Source organism: Acinonyx jubatus, chromosome E4 (assembly GCF_027475565.1).
Source record: "Acinonyx jubatus isolate Ajub_Pintada_27869175 chromosome E4, VMU_Ajub_asm_v1.0, whole genome shotgun sequence".
Classification (NCBI taxonomy): domain Eukaryota; kingdom Metazoa; phylum Chordata; class Mammalia; order Carnivora; family Felidae; genus Acinonyx; species Acinonyx jubatus.
In genome coordinates this window covers 1,721,109-1,741,219 of record NC_069395.1, presented here as the reverse complement: position 1 = coordinate 1,741,219, position 20,111 = coordinate 1,721,109, and the positions used below count along the sequence as shown (strand labels likewise).

Sequence of the window (20,111 nt, the reverse complement as noted above, 5' to 3'; positions counted from 1 at the left end):
GAGACGAATGCAGGTCCATTGTCTGACCCTATCATTACTGGAAAACCATACCTGGGCAGGATTTCTTCGGGGGCCTCGGGGTCCATGGGGGTGTACTGCCTAAAGGCTTCCATTAATCTTTCTAAAAAGGTGGCAGGGCTCTCTGTCTTACCTTGTACTACCGAGTACACCTTGGCCAAATTGGTGGGCTTGCGTGCTGCAGCCCGGAGACCCGCCATTAGAGCCTGGCGATAACTGAGCAGTCGTCCCCTACCTTCTGCCGCGTTGTAGTCCCAATCAGGCCGAGTCAGGGGAAACGCTGCATTAATGAGGTCAGGGTTAACAGTGGGTCGACCGTCTTCCCCGGGGACCAGCTTCCGCGCTTCAAGTTGAATCCTCTCCCTTTCTTCCGTGGTGAACAGGATTCGCAAAAGCTGTTGGCAGTCATCCCAGGTAGGCTGGTGGGTGAACATTATGCTCTCTAGGAGGGCTATAAGATCTCTAGGGTTATCAGAAAACCGAGCATTGCCCGTTTCATCGGGGGGTCCTATTTCCCGCAGGGGTAGGGCCACAGTGGAGTCGGGGAGGCGAGAGCTTGGCTCACGCTGGGTGCACCCGCGAGTTCGGCCGGCTGGCCCTTCGCTGTTGGTTTCATTTTCAATAGGGCTTGGCGCGGCTGCTGCCCCTAGCCTCCCTGGCTCCGGTGCAGCTGCCGCTTCCCGTCCTCCTGGTTCCCCTTGGGGGGCAACCAGCGGGGCGACTGGTGGGGCGGCTGCTGCGGGCAGGGCCTGGGGTGCGAGGGGAGGGGGATGATAGGGTGGAGGGTCCAGGGATAATAGGTCCTGACTATCGGGCAATATGGGATTTAGGGGCGCTGAGGGGCTTCGCGGCTTCGTTGGGTCAGTGGAGCGGGCCGCGAGAATCTTACAGGACCCTGAGGAAAGGAAGGGAGACATCCAGGGTGGAGGGTTTTCAACAAGATCCTGCCAGACGAGGATATAGGGAAACTGGTCTGGATGGCCTTCCTTTCCTGGCAGGAGGGTTTTGGCCTTGACCTTAGCAACTATAGGCAAATAAAAAGTGCCCTCGGTAGGCCAGCCCACCCCGAAAGTGGGCCACTCAGACCGGCAGAAAGTGATGTCTCGACCGGCGGATGTCCAGGCTTAGGTTATGGCCTCTAGTCTGGACATCCCTGAAATTAGCCAGAAAAAGGGAGAGAGGTGTACTCTGGTTCTGTCCCATAGTCTGTATAGGAGGAAATAGATGGGTCAAGTTAGTTTATGTTCCGGGAGTGAGCCGGATATACCTGCAGAGGAGAGGAGACAAGTTAAATCGCAAGCGCGGCGGCAAACAGAAAGTGCCTTGGAGAAGAGACCAGATACAGAACGGGTGTCTGTAACCCGAACAAAGAGTTCCGATGGGCCAAAATGGTGCCCCAGACGGGTGCCAGAGGACGTCTCCTACTGGTCCCGACTGACTGCCCTATAGCGCGTCCGCCAGGGCTGTGTCAGTCTCTGATACAGATCCCGCGCGGGAGAGCCAGAAACGAACAAACAGGAACGGACAGAGCCGGCTCACTTACCGACCGGTCTCAGAAATGACCCGTTGACTTGGGGTCTGGTGGGCTTGGGGGTATCCCGGACGAGCCCCCAATGTAACGCCCAGAGTTCAAGAGACCCCAAAAAACGAACCACCAGAGTCCAGAGCCAAAGCCAAGCGGCAAGAGTCGTTTATTGCAGGTCCGAACCCGGTCCTCCGCGCACTCGTTGTGGTGACGCTAAGAGGCCCCGAGTGAGGTTTTTACAGCCCTTTTATAGACAGGTACAAACAAGTCATGGGAAATCAGGGATTTTTCACAGTTACAGAGCTGCAATTGGTTGATATTTAAATTTGAACACTTAGCAGCATTCGATTGGTTCCCACCTTTAGGTCAAACCACAACTGGGGGTATGGGTATCTCAATGATTGGTCAGGAATACGCGGGCGCGCCAAGCAATTGTACAGAAGTGGAACAAGTTTCGGTTTGCTTAGGCCTCTCACTACCAGAATATAAATTTATTTGAAACGCAGCACTCCATGCTAGTCGTTCAACCTAGAGTCTCCTAGCAGCTTGAAGACCCACCAAACGCCGTCGGTCCGCGGCGTCCCGGCCCCAACCCCGGCGGGGCGCCCGGGCCCGCCCCCCTTCACCTCCGCCGTCCACGACCCACTTCCAGCCCAACCCCAGCGGTGCGCCCCGGCCGGCGACCCTCACCTCCGGGGTCCACAACCCACTCCCAGCGCCCCCAGACCCCGGCGGAGCGCCCCGGCCCGCCCCCTCCCCTCCGCTCCCGCGCCCAGCCGCCGGCGCCCCCTCGCGGCGCGCCCCCGAGGCCCTGCTCTGAAAGCAGTGGTTGGCGTGCAGACGTGAAACAACTAGAGAAATTTCTCACATGACCTTTGGGACGCATCATTTGCCTTTTCCTAAGCAGGTAACTGAGTGAAGCGGGCCAAAGTGGCGGGAAGGCTCTCTCCCTGGCCAGAGGCTGGGCCTCCACACAAACGTGGCTGGACCGGGGGACAAACTGTTTTAATTCCCCAACTCTTGCGTATTGTCTTGTGGGCTACCTACTTGCCCACAACAAACATGGATTCTCCTCGCCCCAATTGCGCCTTGATATGCTCTTCGGCAGCCATCTTTCTCCAGGGCAAGCCGAAAGCAGGAAGGTCACACCCTACCTGTCTCGGATAATGCCAGACGCCTTGAAATCAACAAGAGTCCAATTGGAACCGACGCTTTCACCGGAACGGCTTTTCCTCACGACCGGAAGGGGCTGTGCGTGAGGGCGTTGGGGGCGGAAGTGACGGGAAGGTGGTAGTGGGGTAGTTGGCGGGTGGTTGAGCAGAGCCGGTCGCCATGTCCGCGGGGAGCGCGACACATCCCGGGGCCGGCGGGTAAAGCTTCCTGGGCGAGGGCATCGCGGCTCGCACGGGGCAGAGGAGAGACGGAGGGACCGTTGGGAGCTGCGTATGGGTGTGGGGGGGGGGGCGTTGAAGTGGGAAGTGTACGTATTGGAGGGCTGGGCTTTTGGGGAGAAAGACGGTGAGCAGGCCTTGGGGCCCCCGAAAAAGGCCGGCAGGGAGCAGAGGGAGACGGAAAGCAGGGACTTTTCGGAAGGACCGGTCAAGAGGAGGGGCAAAACGGGGGCATGTGGGACAGAGTGGAGTTTTCTCAGAGGGGTGATGGAGTAGAAAAGAAGTAGATTCTGGAGTAGGGTCGAAATTAGTGAGGAAATACTGCAGTAATTGTATAAAGAGAGGTGGTCATTTTAATATTGATAAGAGACTTGAGGGTGTAAAGAGGACACGATAGACGGCAAATGGGGTGCTAAAGCGTAGTAAGGGGAAGAATAACACGAATAAAGCTTTGGGGCCCAATATTTTCCTCTTTTTCCCGGTAGGCGCCGCAGCAAATGGGACCAACCAGCGCCAGCCCCCCTTCTCTTCCTCCCGCCGACGGCCCCAGGTGGGGAGGTTACCAGCAGTGGGGGAAGCCCTGGGGGCTCCACAGCTGCTCCCTCTGGAGCCTTGGATGCTGCTGCTGCTGTGGCTGCCAAGATCAATGCCATGCTCATGGCCAAAGGGAAGCTGAAACCAACGCAGAATGCCGCCGAGAAGGTATTTGAAGTTGAAGGGACTCTGCTAATTGCGATGTTAATACGGGTTGTTTTGTAATTGTGCGGTCCAAGAATCCTGTGTGTAGAGGAGAAAACCGGGACCCAGTAATTTAAGGATCACTTAGTTTTGGAACATATCAGATGATATTTTGTCATTTGTTTTTACGAGGCAGCTTTGGTTGGTTTGACTACATTTACGGATCAAATAGCTCATTTTGTCTTTGTTCTTAGTTCGGCCTGCTATCTACGTAATCATTTAAAGCAACGATGTAGTATAGTTTTCACCACATGTGCATTTTCCCTGAAGTCACATGAGAAAGTGCAGGTAAATCAGTGAGCTTTAAAATGTCTCTAGTCAACTCTGCTCAAAAATACGTTTATAAAATGTCCTTTATAATTAGAATCTAATGAACGTCTACAGTGTAATTAAACATGAAATAAAATGAACAGTTTATATGTTGGTTGGTTTGCTGTTTTCATACAAATTGGTCATTTTATAGAATTTGGTCGTTTTATAGAATTTGTGGTATAACTAAAATCTCACCACTAGACTGGATCTGAACTTTGAAGTCTTTAACTTATCCTGTAATAGGAAACCAGAATCTTCTACAGGACGATGCGTATAGTGGCTCTTTGTAGTGGTAGAATGCATGCTTTGCACTTAAAAGAAACCCTTATAATTTTAAGGGATGGATTACTGTCTCCAGTTTACAGAGGATGGAAATTGGGCGTGTGTGTGAATGTCAAGTTGTGTAATTGTGTAAGATCTGTCATAGTTGGCACACGTGTGACTTCAGAGTTGCCTCGGACAACTGGGTGTTTAGCTTTTGCTTGAAAGCCTCTGGAGTTGGAGAATTCAGTGTGTTCCAAGGCTGCTTGCTCCATTATAATTCTCATTTGAAAAAAAAAGTTCTTCCGGGGGCGCCTGGGTGGCTCAGTCAATTGAGGTCATGATCCAACTTCGGCTCAGGTCATGATCTCATGGTTCGTGGGTTCAAGCCCCACGTCGGGCTCTCTGCTGACAGCTCAGAGCCTGGAGCCTACTTCCGATTCTGTGACTTCCTCTTGCTCTGCTCCTCCTCTGCTCATGCTCTGTCTCTCTTTCTCAAAAATAAATAAACATTTAAAAAATTAATAAAAAAATAAAGATGACTTCCATAGTACCTGTGAAGAAATGAGTTCTGTGTTTGCAAATGCAATTTAGGTGAGCAGCGACTGTGTTAATTATAATTAACACGTTGTGATTATTTCACAATGTAACCGTATATCAAAATATCCAGTTCACCTTCAGTATATGTACACAATTTTTGTTTGTCAGTTATACCTCAATAAAGCTGGGGGAGAAAGGAAAATACAATTTTTTGTTAGCTGTCCTATGTATGAGTATGATATCAACAGGCCATAATGTGTCTGGATGTTTAAGTATTCAAGTTCGGCAGAATTGGTGGGAACTTCTAGTGAATTGGAAGTTCGTTATTCATTGTATTTTGATGGTTTGCAAAGATTGAGTCTGTTGTCCGTTTGTAAGTTTTACAAGGAGCTATAACACGCTGGTGATCATGGAGTGCTTCTTGAGTAATAAAATTCTTAATACTGATGTGAATCGCTTATTTTTTTTTTTCTCTAAAAAGCTTTTGAGCTCAGCAGGCGGCAGCACAGTGCACAAATAGTGGATTTACAATCAGAATATCTAGATGTGAAACCCAGGGTCCTCGGTTCTTGGCCTTAGATATGTCGTGGAGCCCCAGTTTTCCTCATCTGATGGGGTTGGTGACATGTACCTGGGTGGTCCCCGACAGTGGCTGCTGCCTCCTGTAGCTATTTAAATTAAAATTTGAGTGAAAAGTAAAATTTAAAATGGAGTTCCTCGGCAGGGCACTTGGACACGAGGCTGACGGCGCCCACGTTGGACTGCCAGGTAGCTCCCACTGCCGGACGGCACTGCCCACACCTTTGAAGGTGGCCCCGGGGTTCAGGGAGGTGAGGTGTGCTTGAGCCAGCGTGCTGAGTGGGGGACTGAACAAAGATGAGATGTTGCTGAATCTAGTTTGTGTCCGTGATTTAAAAACGTGTCTGATGCAGGGGCGTTTGGGTGGCTCAGTGGCTTAAGCAACCGACTTCGGCTCAGGTCATGATCTTGCGGTTCGTGGGTTCAAGCCCCCGCATAGGGCTCTGCGTCTCCCTCTCTCTCTGCCCTTCCCCTGCTCATGCTCACTCTCTCTTTCTTAAAAATAAATAAACGTTAAAAAAATATTTAAAATGTATCTAATGCATAAGGAAGTAAACTGTATTTTTATCTTCCTGGAGCAGATTTGTGGGACATTGGTCCAAGGCAAGAAAAGGTTGGGGAAGGCCATCTTGGGATGAAATTTTTCTTGAGTAACTCCAATCCAGTTATCTGGAGTTGCCTACAGTTGAAGTTGAAAGAAGCCAGATCAGATTTTAGGATTTTGCTTGACTTTTCATCCATTCTCTTAGTTCTTTAGTAGAAAGTAATGGGTTGTCAGGTAGAACTGACGGGTGTTCCAGGTCACTGCAAGGATGGGATTAGGTGAATGTAAGGTGCCATGGCCGCAGCGGTGGCACAAGGGCAGCGTCCGGTTACACAGGTGAGGTGCATGGGTTGCTGGACTCTGCCCTGTATTTTTTTTTTTTTAACTTAGTTTTTACATTTATTTATTTTTGAGAGAGCACAAGTGGGGGAGGAGCAGAGAGAGGGGACACAGGATCCGAAGCAGGCTCCAGGCTCCCGGCTGCCAGCACAGACCCCAACGTGGGGCTCGAACCCACAAACCGGGAGATCACGACCTGAGTCGAAGTCAGATGCCCACCCGACTGAGCCACCCAGGCGCCCCTGCCCTGCATTTGACTGCACGTACGGCTAGCTGGTTGAGGTGCAAAGCACCATAACTTGGTCTTGTGATTTTCCCCGTGCAGATGGCAGCGTAGGGTTTCTGGGATCATGTGATCACAGAAACGCACACGTGGCTGAGGATACAGAGAGACCTGAGGGTTGCCTTCAAGTCAGTTGACAGTACTCGGTGTCAGTTCAGTGAGGTTTTGTTTGCTCGTTATGTCATTTTTACAGAACGACCCAGGCGTGTTTCCAAAGTGTGTTTGCAGGCAGGTTTGGGGAACGAACGGTAAGGTGGTGGTGGGACTTGGGAAGGGCCGGTTGTAAATTGGACAGCAGAAAGATACTATTTCATCTTACAGTCTTTTTGATCTAATTACTCTTTCTTGGTAGCTTCAGGCTGCTGGCAAAAGCCTAACTAGCAATAAAAGCAAGGACGACCTGGTGGTGGCTGAAGTCGAGATCAATGACGTGCCTCTCACGTGCAGGAACCTGTTGACTCGAGGGCAGACTCAGGATGAGGTGGGGAGCTGTGGGGCCTCTGGGGACGGCGGTGGCTGGGCGTGGTCTTGTGAACGCGGAGAGCGGAGTCAGATATTGATTAGCGGGTTTGGGTCATAATCTCCAAAGTCAGGGTTGGGTTGAATTAACCGCAGAGGGACTTTCTAGTGAAGGTGAAGGAGCCGATATGGGGGGACTCCCTGGGTCAGCTTGAGCAGGAAGCGATTTCCGATACGGGAGGGATTCCTGTACAGACGTCATTCCTGTCTGTTGGTGGAATGAATGCATGGGGAGAATCCATCCCGCTGCCTGTCATCGAAGTCGGTCACTGCCACTTCATCCTTTTAATAGAATGTTTCCTTTTCAGATCAGCCGACTTAGTGGGGCCGCGGTGTCAACTCGAGGGAGATTCATGACAAGCGAGGAAAAGGCCAAAGTGGGGCCAGGGTGTGTATGCACTTCCTCTGCTTTGGGAAAAGATTGGACACGGGCTCGCGTTAGTGTGTGTTTCATTCTGAGGAAATAGGTGTAAATATTTGGTCAGCAGCTTGCTAGACGTACACGCATGCTTCATAGTAGAACTTGGGAACGTCTCAGACGTGCGTAAGGAGGGTCGGCAGCTCTCGTCCTTCCTGCTGCTCTTTGGTTTTTCATTTCACGGGTAACGTTTTCTTAGAGGAAACACGTTACGGGAAAGTGTAAGATGAGACAATTGCTAACATTTAACGGACACGCTTCTAAATTTCTGTGTGGGAATGTTTCCCCCAACAAAAGGGCGTGTGTTTTGTTGTGATCTCCGTCTAAAAAACATCCTTTTGTCCGTCTCCTTGCTGTGTCCGGGGTGGTTGGATTATCTATGTAAACATCTCGTCCCCTTTAGTTCCTCTCTCCCATTACTCGGTGTTTGGGGGCGGGTACTCAGGCAGTGCAACATTTTTCACGTTGGCCCAAACCAAATATAATTAGGAAGCAAAACTTGCTCCCCACCTGAGACAGTATATTGCAACTGTGTGCATGCCGGTTGCTGTTTTGAACTTTTTTGTCTTTAGACACAGCTCTTTTTTGCTGACAGCTTGTTATGAACTGTATGGTTATCGAAGATCTTCTCTGTGATTACAGTCAAAATCTGAATCTAAGCCACTTTACATTTAGAGTCGAGAGTTGCTTTGGTTGCGGGCCTCACAGCCATGAGTCTGTGCGCTCCTGTCACTGTCACCCCGGTCATTTGGATAGACAAGAGCATGTCTGCACGTAACCTATTAGCCAACAAAAAGGAATTTTCTCAAACATCCGGTTATCTCGGTTGACTAGATCCCCGTATTCAGGAGCCCATACGAACAGATTTGATCCTGTGTGGGCTGGCTAACGTGAAGCAACCAGAAAAGTTTATTTAGCCTCAGCTTTAAACCACGTTCTTAAAAATTAGCAACAGTCATTTCTGTGAATATAGTGCCTTTGCCTTACTTGGAAAGTATAAACGTTACAAATTCGGTGGCCCATTTGGTTCCTTTGGTTATGACCAGTTTGGGATCATCATTTTGTATTTCTCTTTATAGGGATCGTCCGTTATACCTTCATGTTCAGGGCCAGACACGGGAATTAGTGGACAGTAAGTAACGGTTGGGCTCACATCTGCTTTTTGTGAAGGGCAAAGTATAGGGCTCTAAGTAACAAGTTGGCAGAATGTTCCCGTGCTGTGCTAACTCGTGTGTATGAACCGCTTACGAATGGGCTGGGGGTTTAGAGAGGCTGAGAACCTCATACTTGGGGATCCTCTAAAACGGATTAGTACATGGGCACCAGAGCGTTGACCTTTGTCACGAGCTGGTAGTCCGTGCGTTCATCCCATTGGTATAACATCTCACCCTGTTTTTCCACAGGAGCTGTAAACCGAATCAAAGAGATCATCACCAATGGGGTGGTCAAAGCCGCCACGGGGACGAGTCCAACTTTTAATGGTGCAACAGTCACTGTCTATCACCAGCCGGCGCCCATTGCACAGCTGTCCCCAGCTGTTAGCCAGAAGCCTCCCTTCCAGTCAGGGGTATGTTTGGTGGAGAGATCCCCTAACAGCTTTGCCATTTCTGTAAAATTGACATAGGCCACAGAAAACGGGAGACGAGAAGAACATAGAAAATCCTGAAATTCTGACCTGAGAGTTCCCTGCTAGTGCTGGCCTGGTGATGCGTCCTTTGGAAAGGGCGTTGACGCAGTCGAGGGCACACCGTTCGCTGTGAAGTTAGTGGTTTGGTTCTGTGTCTGTAAATGTGACAGCAGCTGGAGGACTAAGAAGGCTGAGTCTGGTGAAGCAAGACTCTGCTGATACAATCCTCCTAGAGAACAGGGTGGGCGAGAGCAGCCCTCACTGGAGGACACCACGGGGCTGACTGCACGACCCGACACGCCAGTATCGTGTCCCGGGAGACCGCACCGGGCTCTCCCTGCCTTGCGGTGGCCTGGGCCGTGGGCGTGCTTCCTGAGCCGCGAGTCTTTGCTTTATGCCTGTTTTGCTGAACTGAGGAAGGTGTTAATGTTCTAGGTAGGTGCGTGGGATAGGCAGATCTCATTTAAATTAAGTTACTATAGGGGCGCCTGGGGGGCTCAGTCGGTTAAGCATCTGACGCTTGACCTTGGCTCAGGTCATGATCTCAGGGTTTGTGGGATCGAGCCCCACGTCAGACTCCATACTGACAGCGCAGAGCCTGCTTGGGATTCTCTCTCCCTTTATCTCTGCCCTCTCCCCTGCTTACGCACTCGTGTGCACACGCACTCTCTCCCTCTTTTTCAAAATAAACGTTAAAAAAAAAAAAAGAATTTAAGCTGCTTTGTGAAGTTTATTTTTATAGGCTCATGGTAGAAATTATTTGGAGTCCTTGTTCTAACAGTGATTAAAGGTATCTGGAGGATTAAAGTCTTGCGCATAATCATTTTCAAGATTTGGATTTAATTATGTGTCATGTTTAATCTGAGGTGTTCTGTTCTTCCACAGATGCATTATGTTCAAGATAAATTATTTGTGGGTCTAGAGCATGCTGTGCCCACTTTCAATGTCAAGGAGAAAGTGGAAGGTCCAGGCTGCTCCTATTTGCAGCACATTCAGATTGAAACAGGTGCCAAAGTCTTCCTAAGAGGCAAAGGTTCGGGTTGCATTGAGCCAGCATCTGGCCGAGAAGCTTTTGAGCCTATGTATATTTACATTAGGTACGTGTGGATGGGTGGGGCTGAGGACATTTGAATGCTTGTCACCAGATCAGTACAGGCAGGGATAATTCAGAAGGTGTAAGAAAATAGGTTTAATAAACCTTAACATGAGGGACTTAGGTCAGTACTAGAAATAATCAATTTGTAGTTACTTAGTAAGAATGATTGAAATAGGAGGTGGAATTGCCTTTTTTAGTATTCAGGTTCTTGGGTTTTATACAATCTCTGACCCTAAAGTAGCTGTGATGAGCCTAAAGTAACCTTTTTTTAAACCTACGACAGTATTCGTGTACTTTGTAGTGATTTTAGTGGCTTTTAAAAGTCTTATGTCCAGAAGTACTATAACTCAGACAGATCAAAAAGTGTATGTCTCGATGATACTGGTTATATCTTACAGGGCTTCTATTACGTTATTTTGTGATTTTCAGAAAGTTAGATTTGTGCTGCATTAAATGTATTAAACTTATAAACAGTATACGAAGTGAAACACGATTCTGTATCTTTTACTTTTCTCCTCTTTGAGTTTTCTGGGTCTTCTTTCTTTGCAGCCATCCCAAACCAGAAGGCCTGGCTGCTGCCAAGAAGCTCTGTGAGAATCTCTTGCAAACAGTGAGTTCTGTTCGATTGTCTGATATGCATAGAACTGCTGTGTGGGGCTGTGTCTGAGCCCTCTTCCCACCTGCACTGGTTTCCGAGGGCCTCAGTAACAAGTTGCCACCGACTAGGTGACAGAAACGTGTTCTCTGACTGCTCAGGCGGCCAGACACACAGAATCCAAGCGTGGGCAGGGTTGGCTCTTTCTGAACAACACCGTGCGGGAGAATGTTCCACGCCTCCCCCGGCCTGCAGCCCTTTGCATTTTCGCCTGGTGTCAGCAGAGCTCCGTTCTCTGTCCCGGTGACACCTGGCCTACTCCTGCCTCTCCTTGTCCATCTGTCTCTCAGAAGGGTGGAAGTCCTCGGATTTAGGGCCCACTGGAATCCAGTGTGACTTCATCTTAATAGCGTGTGTCTGCAAGACCTTGTTTCCAAATAAGGTCACATTCTGGGGATTTTGGCAGACGTGACTTTTGAAAGGACACCATTTAAACCACACCGTTCTGGCCACTAACATTCTCTCTAAGGAAGTCAAACTACCCTAGCATGTCCTCGCTGGTGTGCGTTTTCTTCTTTAGGAGGCATTTCAGTATGGAGTTTTGGAAATGTGCAGGCCTTCAGTGTGAAATCTCAATGTCCTCAGTTACTTAAGTAGTCGATACTTTTAATCTCGGTCAGGTTGTTTGCTGTGGGCCTTCCAAGTTCTTTTCAACAGTAAGTTTGGCTAAATAAGGGAGGAAGGTGGAACTACGATGGTTTAAAACCAGTCGGCAGTGCTTTGGCCTAATTGCTTATTTGAGTATTCTTTTTATTCTGTAGTCTAGTAACCAAAAGTTAAACCGGGAGGCCTCTTTGCGTAGCACCTGATGGAAACCAGGTTTGGGGTTGACTGTTCAGCGTTGTGTTATTTGATACGTAAGGGTTCCAAACTTTTGGGAAGCTGTTTGCTTTGCTTTTGCAAAGTAACCTGATTTACCATCCTTTGTATCAGACAACTGCCCTGATCACCCCCTGGCTTTGTCTCGTTGCTGCTTGCGGCGACTCAGTGGGATGCCCAGAACGAAGAACTGGATGGGGGGGGGGGGGAGGAGGGGGGACATACTAGCTCTGTGCTGAGCCTTGAGCTCCTTGAGGACAAGTCCAGCAAATAAAAGAATGAATGATTTCTCATTAGTTATATTGACAACTTAGGAACTTCCTACCTTCTGTATCTGTGTGGCTCTGGATGATTTTTACCTCAGAGTTGGGTCTCATTTGGGGGATTTTAAATAATCTCTACACCCGACATGGGGCTCAGATTCACAACCTTGAGATCGAGCGTCACACACTCCACCCATTGAGTTAGCCGGGCGCCCCGTGCCTTATTAAAATTTAGAGTAAACAGGTCTCAAATAGGTTGAGATACCAGTGGAACTATTTTAATCCCCGGCTGCTTTAGTCCCAGAACCAGACCCTTGTAAATAATCCACAAATTGGGACTGTCCCATATGAATTTGTCTTCCCTTCTCTTGCAGGTTCATGCTGAATACTCTAGATTTGTGAATCAGATTAATACTGCTGTACCCTTACCAGGTGTGTATGTCTCAAAGTGTTTCACGAAGATAAATGCGTTGTTAGCGATATCTGTGTGTAGAATAGATACTTAAGGCTAGACTAAGCGTGCCAGGGCACTCAGAACCTAAGGTGATTTGAAAAGCCATTCGTACCTCAGTAGTTTTCTTCCCTAGAGATTAAGTTAATATTCAGCTAAAATGTCTCATTCTGCTGCAGCTGATTAAACACTTTTTTTCTTCCCCCTCAGGCTATACACAACCCTCTGCTATAAGTAGTGTCCCTCCTCAGCCACCATATTATCCATCCAATGGCTATCAGTCTGGTTACCCTGTTGTTCCCCCTCCTCAGCAGCCAGTTCAGCCTCCCTACGGAGTGCCAAGCATAGTGCCACCGGCTGTTTCACTGGCACCCGGAGTCTTGCCAGCATTACCTACTGGAGTGCCCCCTGTGCCAACACAATACCCGATAACCCAAGTGCAGCCTCCAGCTAGCACTGGACAGGTAGGACGCCAGGGCGGGAGCCGGACGCCGCTGTGCTGGGGGAAGCCGGGCGGGGGAGGGGCGCGGACGCGGCGGCGTCGTGCAGAGAGAGAGCAGGTGTGTAATTTTGGTGCAGCGGGAGGGGTTTTCTCCCGTTCCTCCTGCGTTCCCGCCACCAAGCTACCCGAAGGCTTCGGGGGACAGCGTGCACACACCAGTGTGTTCGTCCTCAAGTGTGTGGCACCGGCAGACCGGGGTGTAGAAGAGGGGTCGGCGAGCTTCCTCTGGAATGCTGGCCGCCGGCTAGATTGGGTGTTGCGGGCCCTGCGGGCTCCATCACGCCTGCCGTGCCCGGTCGGCGGGCGCACGCGCGGCCTGAGACGATACCGAGTGAGTGAGCGTGGCCGTGCTCCGGGAACACTCGAGTCGCAAGTGTACAAGGGCCACAATCGTAGTTTGCCTGCACCTGCCTTCGGGAGAGGGGAGCCAGCCCACGCCACGCCTCCACGCGTTTGGAACGGAGTCCCTAAGCTTCGAAGGAAATCCACCATAGGCAGGGGTTCCTAGGCCAAGGGCTACATGAGCTCTGCCAACTTAAGGATCGTAAATGCTCTCACGGAATTCTCAAACTGTGTAAGAAACTAGAATTTTCGGAAAGGGTAGGCAGCTAGCTCATCTGGATGGATGGTGTCCGACCCTACGTCCATCAGAGAGCAGAGGGAAGCTAGTGAGTGAGCGCACGGTGATTGATGGCGGGCCCTTGACCGTGGGCCTCTCAGAGTGGACCCGTGCCAGAGGAAGTGCAGCCCCGAACCATTGCCTAGCCTCCTGATCGGTGGGCTGTGAGCACTGAAGGGGGCTGGACAGGGAGAAACAGCAGAAGACTTCGCTGAATTCTGGCGGTGACCCTGAGGCCTAATCACGTGCCTTCTGTGTTTGGCAGAGCCCTAGTTCTCCGGCCGCGCTGGAGAACTTGAGCCGTTCTTGAGCCGCGCTGGTTTGTGACCAGAAATGTATATGGTGGAGCAGGCTCTTTAGGGTTGGGCTTGAGAGAGCGGGCGGCCTGGGCCCCTCATGCATTCCCGGGTTTGAGCTGTGCCTTCCTGGAATATAATTCAGCCTATCCAGGCTTTGGTTTCCTTATAGAGAATAGGCGTGGGATGCCTGGGTGGCTCACTTGGTTGAGTGTCTCTCGATCTTGGCCCAGGTCAGGAGTTCAGGCCTCCGAGTTGGGCACCGCCCTGGGTGTGAAGCCTACCTTAAAAAAAAAAAAAAGAAAAAGAAAATGGGCGTAATGATAATATCTCAGAGGTCGCAAAGGTTAATTGAGGTGACCCACGTGTTCAACAAGTAATGGCTATTTGATAAGACTTGTCTTATCTCTCTGACGCGTGCTGGGTCAGTCCTTATTCCTTTTTGGAACAATCTCTTAAAACATTAGACTCCCCGGGGCACCTGGGTGGCTCAGTCGGTTAACCGTCCGACTTCAGCCCGGGTCATGATCTCACGGTCCGGGAGTTCGAGCCCCGCGTCGGGCTCTGGGCTGACGGCTCAGAGCCTGCAGCCTGCTTCCGATTCTGTGTCTCCCTCTCTCTCTGCCCCTCCCCTGTTCGTGATCTGTCTCTCTCTGTCTCAAAAATAAATAAACGTTAAAAAAAAAAAATTAAAAAACATTAGACTCCCCGTTGCTATGACAACTTACCCACGGAAGTGGCAGATGGACTTGCCTTTGCCACGAGCGTTGGCAGCCTTTATGATCCAGAAAGAGCTAATCGCGTTGATAGAGGAGCTTAAATTGGAGAATGTTTGGCTTGTAACTTCTGAACTAAGTAAGTGGCTAGAATTTGTATTATTTGTTGGTCACGTTTGCTCCTAATCGCCCAAGTGCACAGCAGATTTTTCCTAAGAGTTGAGAGCACCTTAGAGATCGTCAGTTTTGCATTTCCCTACCGTCAGGGTAGGAAGGCTGTACTGTCACCAGATGATACAGGAAGGAAACTCGCGACCAGAGATACAGGATTTCTAGGATACATGTGCATCATTAAAATGTATTGTAACTATTGTGTCCTTAAACTGGCTGGGCATTCTCACACCATTTTTCCCCTTGGTTTGTTTTGGTCCCAGAGTCCGATGAGCGGGCCTTTTATTCCTGCTGCTCCTGTCAAAACTGCCTTGCCTGCGGGCCCCCAGCCCCAGCCCCCGCCCCCGCCCCAGCCCCCACTCCCAACTCAACCCCAGGCACAGAAGAGGCGATTCACAGAGGAGCTACCAGATGAACGAGAGTCTGGACTTCTTGGATACCAGGTTAAATAAAATACTTTTACTTTCCTCCCCATACCCTACTGTATCTTTCCTTTAAAGAAAGAAATTCACATCTATGCCAGTTGTTTTCCCAATAACGAGGATTTCTGTTTTCTGGAATCCATTTAGATTAGGGTTTTTTCCTTGGGGGATTAACTGAAAGCAAGAATGAGTCCCTTTGGGTGGGTTTGTCTTTGGGGTCAATATGATAAAATCCAGAACTCCACATAGAGAGAAGTATAGGTCTCTTATGACTGGCACCTGGAACGAGTCGTGTAGATTTCTGCACTTTCTCTTACACAGCACTCTTGAAAGCCTCAGATAGTTCTCGCTTCCCTACACATCTCACCAAAAGGTATCATTCTCCCTCCCAATAGTGGTTTGTATTTAAACCTTAGCTCCCAATTTACTATTCTGTCTCTCCATAAGAAAGAGTGATTTTTTTCCTCCAGTCCCCCACCGCCCGCAGAAAAAGGTGGCCACAATGTGATTCTGTGCATAGTTATAGTCATTCGAGTATAGGGTTTTTAAAAATATTATTAAAATGTTTAGTTTTGGTGCAGTTTTGTTTCATCAGGAGAAGCACCTGCGCTTTTTGCCAGAGTCCTTGAAGCCTTCTTTGAAACACGCTTTGAAGCATTTTTATAGTTCTAGATGGAGAGTTGAAAACAGATGCAGGTAGCATAATCAATCATGATGTCCCCGAGCAAGTCCTCCGTAGAGAAGAGTGGTCTCTGTTTGGGCCGTGGTTACGCCCCAAATCCCAGAGAGCTATGTAGTGCAGATTACTGCAATTGACCAGAAAGACAAGGCACTTGACAGTTACGTTAAGGAGCTAAAGTCTGTACAGCAGTTGTAGATTTGCTAATGCCACTGTATTTTTCTGCTCATAGCATGGACCCATTCATATGACTAATTTAGGTACAGGCTTCTCCAGTCAGAATGACATTGAAGGTGCAGGATCGAAGCCGGCAAGTTCCTCAGGCAAAGAGCGAGAGAGGGACAGGTAAGTTCATTGGAGCGGAATTACATGAATGTATTAAGACGTCCTCTGTTTGCATCGCTAGTGAGAATGGTCATTGCTGCGGGCTTCCCGTGTTCTAAAACTGTAACGAGATCCTTTGGCTCAAATAAGCTCCTGTTCTTTGTAACGGATACGCTAATGGAGAATAGGACGCGCCTCCCAGTCTCCGGGCCGCTGTACTCGACTTTGAATAATTCAGTGCTTGTGCATTCAGGCATCTTCCTTTACCTTCACTGCCTGCATCTTGGCTGTTTTCCTAAGCGTAGGCAGGGACAGGAGTCTGACACAAGCCAAGTTTGCTACTCAGAATCCTAGAACCTGATGGGTTGAGGTACTTGAATGGAGGTCCGGCCTGCCACCCGGGGCTCGCACTCTGCTGTGCCATCCTTTGAGCCTTCACTAGATGAGCCTAACTTCTCCCAGCAGCGCATTCTTGTTTTGGCCCGGCCCAGCCTGGCTGTGTAGACAGGCCTTACTATCTGACAACTTGACGGTAGCTTGAAGGGTGGGGTCAGGCGGAAGGGGTAGAAGTGGATGGTTACCTGCTTCGTGTCTGCTGGACAGGTTCTGATGGATTGACTCTGTCTGAAAGGGCTGTCACATTTTTTCTCCTAACAGGCAGTTGATGCCTCCACCAGCCTTTCCAGTGACTGGAATGAAAGCAGAGTCTGATGACAGGAGTGGGTCTGGGGCCGGAGCAGGGGGCCATGGTGAGTGAGGTGTAGCTGGGGACACTCGGGTGGCTAAGACTGTTCCTAAGCTGTTAGTTTTCTGACCTGATGTTCACTCAGATGGCACTCATTCAGGTGTTTAATCCAGCTTCTAAAATCTACAGGCTAATGAGAATACTTGTTTTTATTTAAAAGGACGACATATAGTTACACGGGCTTTAATTTTCAACCGACGTGTGTCTAGGAAAGAGTTAGTTAACTTACGTTTTATGCATAGCATTAAAGCCCTAGGAAATACTAATGATTGGTAGGTCAGTTCAAAATTTTGTTGCCTTTGTTATCTGAATACCTGGAGGTAATCTGATGCAGACTTGAGGACTGGTATTTCGGGGCACCTGCCTGGCTCAGCCAGTGGCACATGTGACTCTTGATCCTGGGGTCCTGAGTTCGAGCCCCATGCGTAGAGCCTACTTTTAAAAAAGATTGATTTTTCTTTGTATTGGGAGCTGAGCTACTTCTCTCTGCATAGCTCTATCGATTGAATGGTCAGCCTGTGGCTGTTGAAAAAGCATTGCCTCTTAGTATCCCAGAACTCTAGATGTGTAGAGGAATATGGGGCCACTCGTGTTCTTTGCCTGTAGTAATAACAGTGAGCAAAAGAAAATACATTTTTTTTCTTTTCTTCTTTTTTTTGAACTCTTTAAAAGGTGAAATATTAGCCTCCGGAGACTCACTTGCTAACTTTACTTTTTTTTTTCTTTTTTCTTTTTTTTTCTTTTTTTTTTTTTTTGTGTTTCTTTTTTCTTTCTCTGTTTTCTTACATGGTTCTGGTGGACTCACATTTGCTGATGCTGGTGCTGTTTTTCGTGTGATCTTCAACGTTTTTGGGTGACCATTGACCCTGTGACCTCAAAATGGTGTCCAACTAACCAATTACAATTAACATCTTTTTTTTATTAACGAATTTATGGTATTATCTTTTTTTTTTTTTTTTTTTTTTGTCTTGGTGGGGAACGGGGTTGGGGTTGTTTTCTCTATTCTAGATTATCCAGTCAAGAAGATGAAAACTACGGAGAAGGGATTTGGGTTGGTGGCTTATGCTGCAGATTCATCTGATGAAGAGGAGGAACACGGGGGTCATAAAAATGCAAGTAGCTTTCCACAGGGCTGGAGTTTGGGCTATCAGTACCCTTCGTCACAACCACGAGCTAAACAGCAGATGCCATTCTGGATGGCCCCGTAGGAAACAGTGGAGCAGAGCTTTGACCCTCGGTGACTCTCTTTAGCAATAATGCATGCGTTTGATTTAATAAGACTCTGGGGCCTGTACCGGGAACCATCTTGGACCTTTGCAGAAGTTAGAGATGCAGCGTCTCCTTTCTCAAAGTGTCTCGTTCTTTTTACGACATCCCTGTTTCTGCAGTGGCATAGCATCTGTTAACATTTACTTAGAATCACAAGTTTGTCTCAGAAGCTTTTTAACAGTTGGTGAAATGTGCTTGTTCAACAGAGCATCCCAACAGGGTCATTCCCATATACATTTGACCTGGTCCAGCCTTTTCCACATGAATGGCCCCTATTCTGACGAAGAGAAGGTTTTATTTGTATTTTACTACTGTTTGGTCAATTTTGATAACAACTGGTTACAAACGACGCCTTACTATTTATTAGTGGGGAAATGATCTTAAGACCATCCTTTCCTTTCAGCACCTTTAAATCTAAGGACAATGCATCCCTGTTTCATTTTTGCATTCTTTTCGGTTTTTGGAAACTTCAGTTTTACTAATTTAAAACTGTTGGATAGAGCTGGATCCTGAGTAGGAAGATTAAAGTTTTTTGTTTTTTGTTTTTTTCTTCCCTGTGTCTTTTTACTGGGATGAGCCAAAGCCGGCACCTTCAGGCACTCTTGTCTCAGAAAGCCATTGCTGTTTTTATTGCCCTTCTAAGCTCCATGTCGTCAGCTGGGTCAGAGAAAACTGCTTGATCAAAGCTGGTCAGAACTCCTCACAGAAATGAAACACAGTGGTCTGCCTCTCAGAACTGGTTGCAGCTCAAATAGAGAGATTTGACCGCTCAGTAGGATGGATGGCAGACTTAGTGACTGAAATTGCAACTTGTCCTTTTTCTTGGCATTACAGGTTTTGCCAAAAGAACTTTTTTGTATCAAATATTGACGTGTGAAAGAAGGAGCTAGTCTGCTGAACCAGGAGTAGTTTGAGATACTGAACTGTCATTTTTGCACATTTGAATACTTTGCAGGCTGGCTTTGTATAAACATATCCTCTGGTTTCCTATATGTTGTAAATATTTAGACCCTAATTTCATTATAAATAAATGTATAAATATTCTGTTGTGCTTTCTCTGTTCTCTTCTACAACCCGTCCATACGCTAAAATGTATAAACTTTTACTGATAGCTTAATGGAATTATAACCCACCAGAAAAATACATACACGGGCCCAGAAGTTTCCATATAGTTCCAAGAATTGATGACTTAACAGAGTAAACTCTTCAAAGTCCAGACGAAAACATCGAGGATAATTATAGCGGACTCCCTCCGTTCTCGTATTTTAGCCCTCCTTTATGGAACATGGTTAGAGAGTGAGGTACTTTTTTTTTTTTTTTTTAACGTTTATTTTGGAGACAGAGACAGAGCATGAATGGGGGAGGGTCAGAGAAGAGGGAGACACAGAATCTGAAACAGGCTCCAGGCTCTGAGCTGTCAGCACAGAGCCCGACGCAGGGCTCGAACTCACGGACCGCGAGATCGTGACCTGAGCCGAAGTCTGCCGCTTAACCGACTGAGCCACCCAGACGCCCCCTGAGGTACATTTTTAAAGGACATAGACACAAATTATGCTTGAGAAAGCATTCTTAAAAACAAGGGTGGGTAGAAGTTTCAGCAAAATTTGCCCGGTGCCAATTCCTTTCAGACCTGTGTGTACCACCTAACACGGAGGTGAAGATAGTGCTAGTGCCTTCACTATTGCTGTATATAAAGGCCGTGGGTGGGGGGGGGGGTGTGTGTGCTGGGTGGCTCAGTTGGTTAAGCCTGAGCTTGGTCTAGGCTCAGGTCATGACCTCATGGCTTGTGGATTCAAGCCCCACATCGGGCTCTGTGCTAACAGCATGGAGCCTTTTGGGGTTCTGTCTCCCCCTCTGCCCCTTCCCCGCTTGCTCTCCATATCAATCAAAAACAGATTTAAAAATTTTAAGTTTTTAAAAAGGCCCTGTGAACAGTCTTAAATTATTCTTTAAAATCTCTTAATTTCCTTCTTGGGGGGGAGGTAGTACA

General features: G+C 48.3%; 1 protein-coding gene and 2 non-coding genes across 3 annotated transcripts; all 3 read left to right on the top strand.

Moving 5' to 3' along the window:
• Positions 1-2,803: 2,803 nt before the first annotated feature.
• On the top strand, positions 2,804-19,165 carry KHDC4 (KH domain containing 4, pre-mRNA splicing factor). The gene is made up of 14 exons (XM_027048291.2): positions 2,804-2,913; positions 3,420-3,636; positions 6,883-7,011; positions 7,358-7,437; positions 8,547-8,599; positions 8,871-9,034; positions 9,980-10,191; positions 10,740-10,800; positions 12,302-12,359; positions 12,589-12,842; positions 14,946-15,125; positions 16,016-16,128; positions 16,765-16,856; positions 17,861-19,165. The coding sequence occupies exons 1-14, from the start codon at positions 2,876-2,878 to the stop codon at positions 18,058-18,060; spliced, it is 1,851 nt and encodes a 616-aa protein (XP_026904092.1). The 5' UTR covers positions 2,804-2,875; the 3' UTR covers positions 18,061-19,165.
• On the top strand, positions 9,267-9,395 carry LOC113596256 (small Cajal body-specific RNA 4). The gene has a single exon (XR_003417017.1). It is a non-coding gene; the product is annotated as a small Cajal body-specific RNA 4 (non-coding RNA).
• LOC113596259 (small nucleolar RNA SNORA42/SNORA80 family) lies at positions 13,559-13,690 on the top strand. The gene has a single exon (XR_003417019.1). It is a non-coding gene; the product is annotated as a small nucleolar RNA SNORA42/SNORA80 family (small nucleolar RNA).
• Positions 19,166-20,111: the final 946 nt, after the last annotated feature.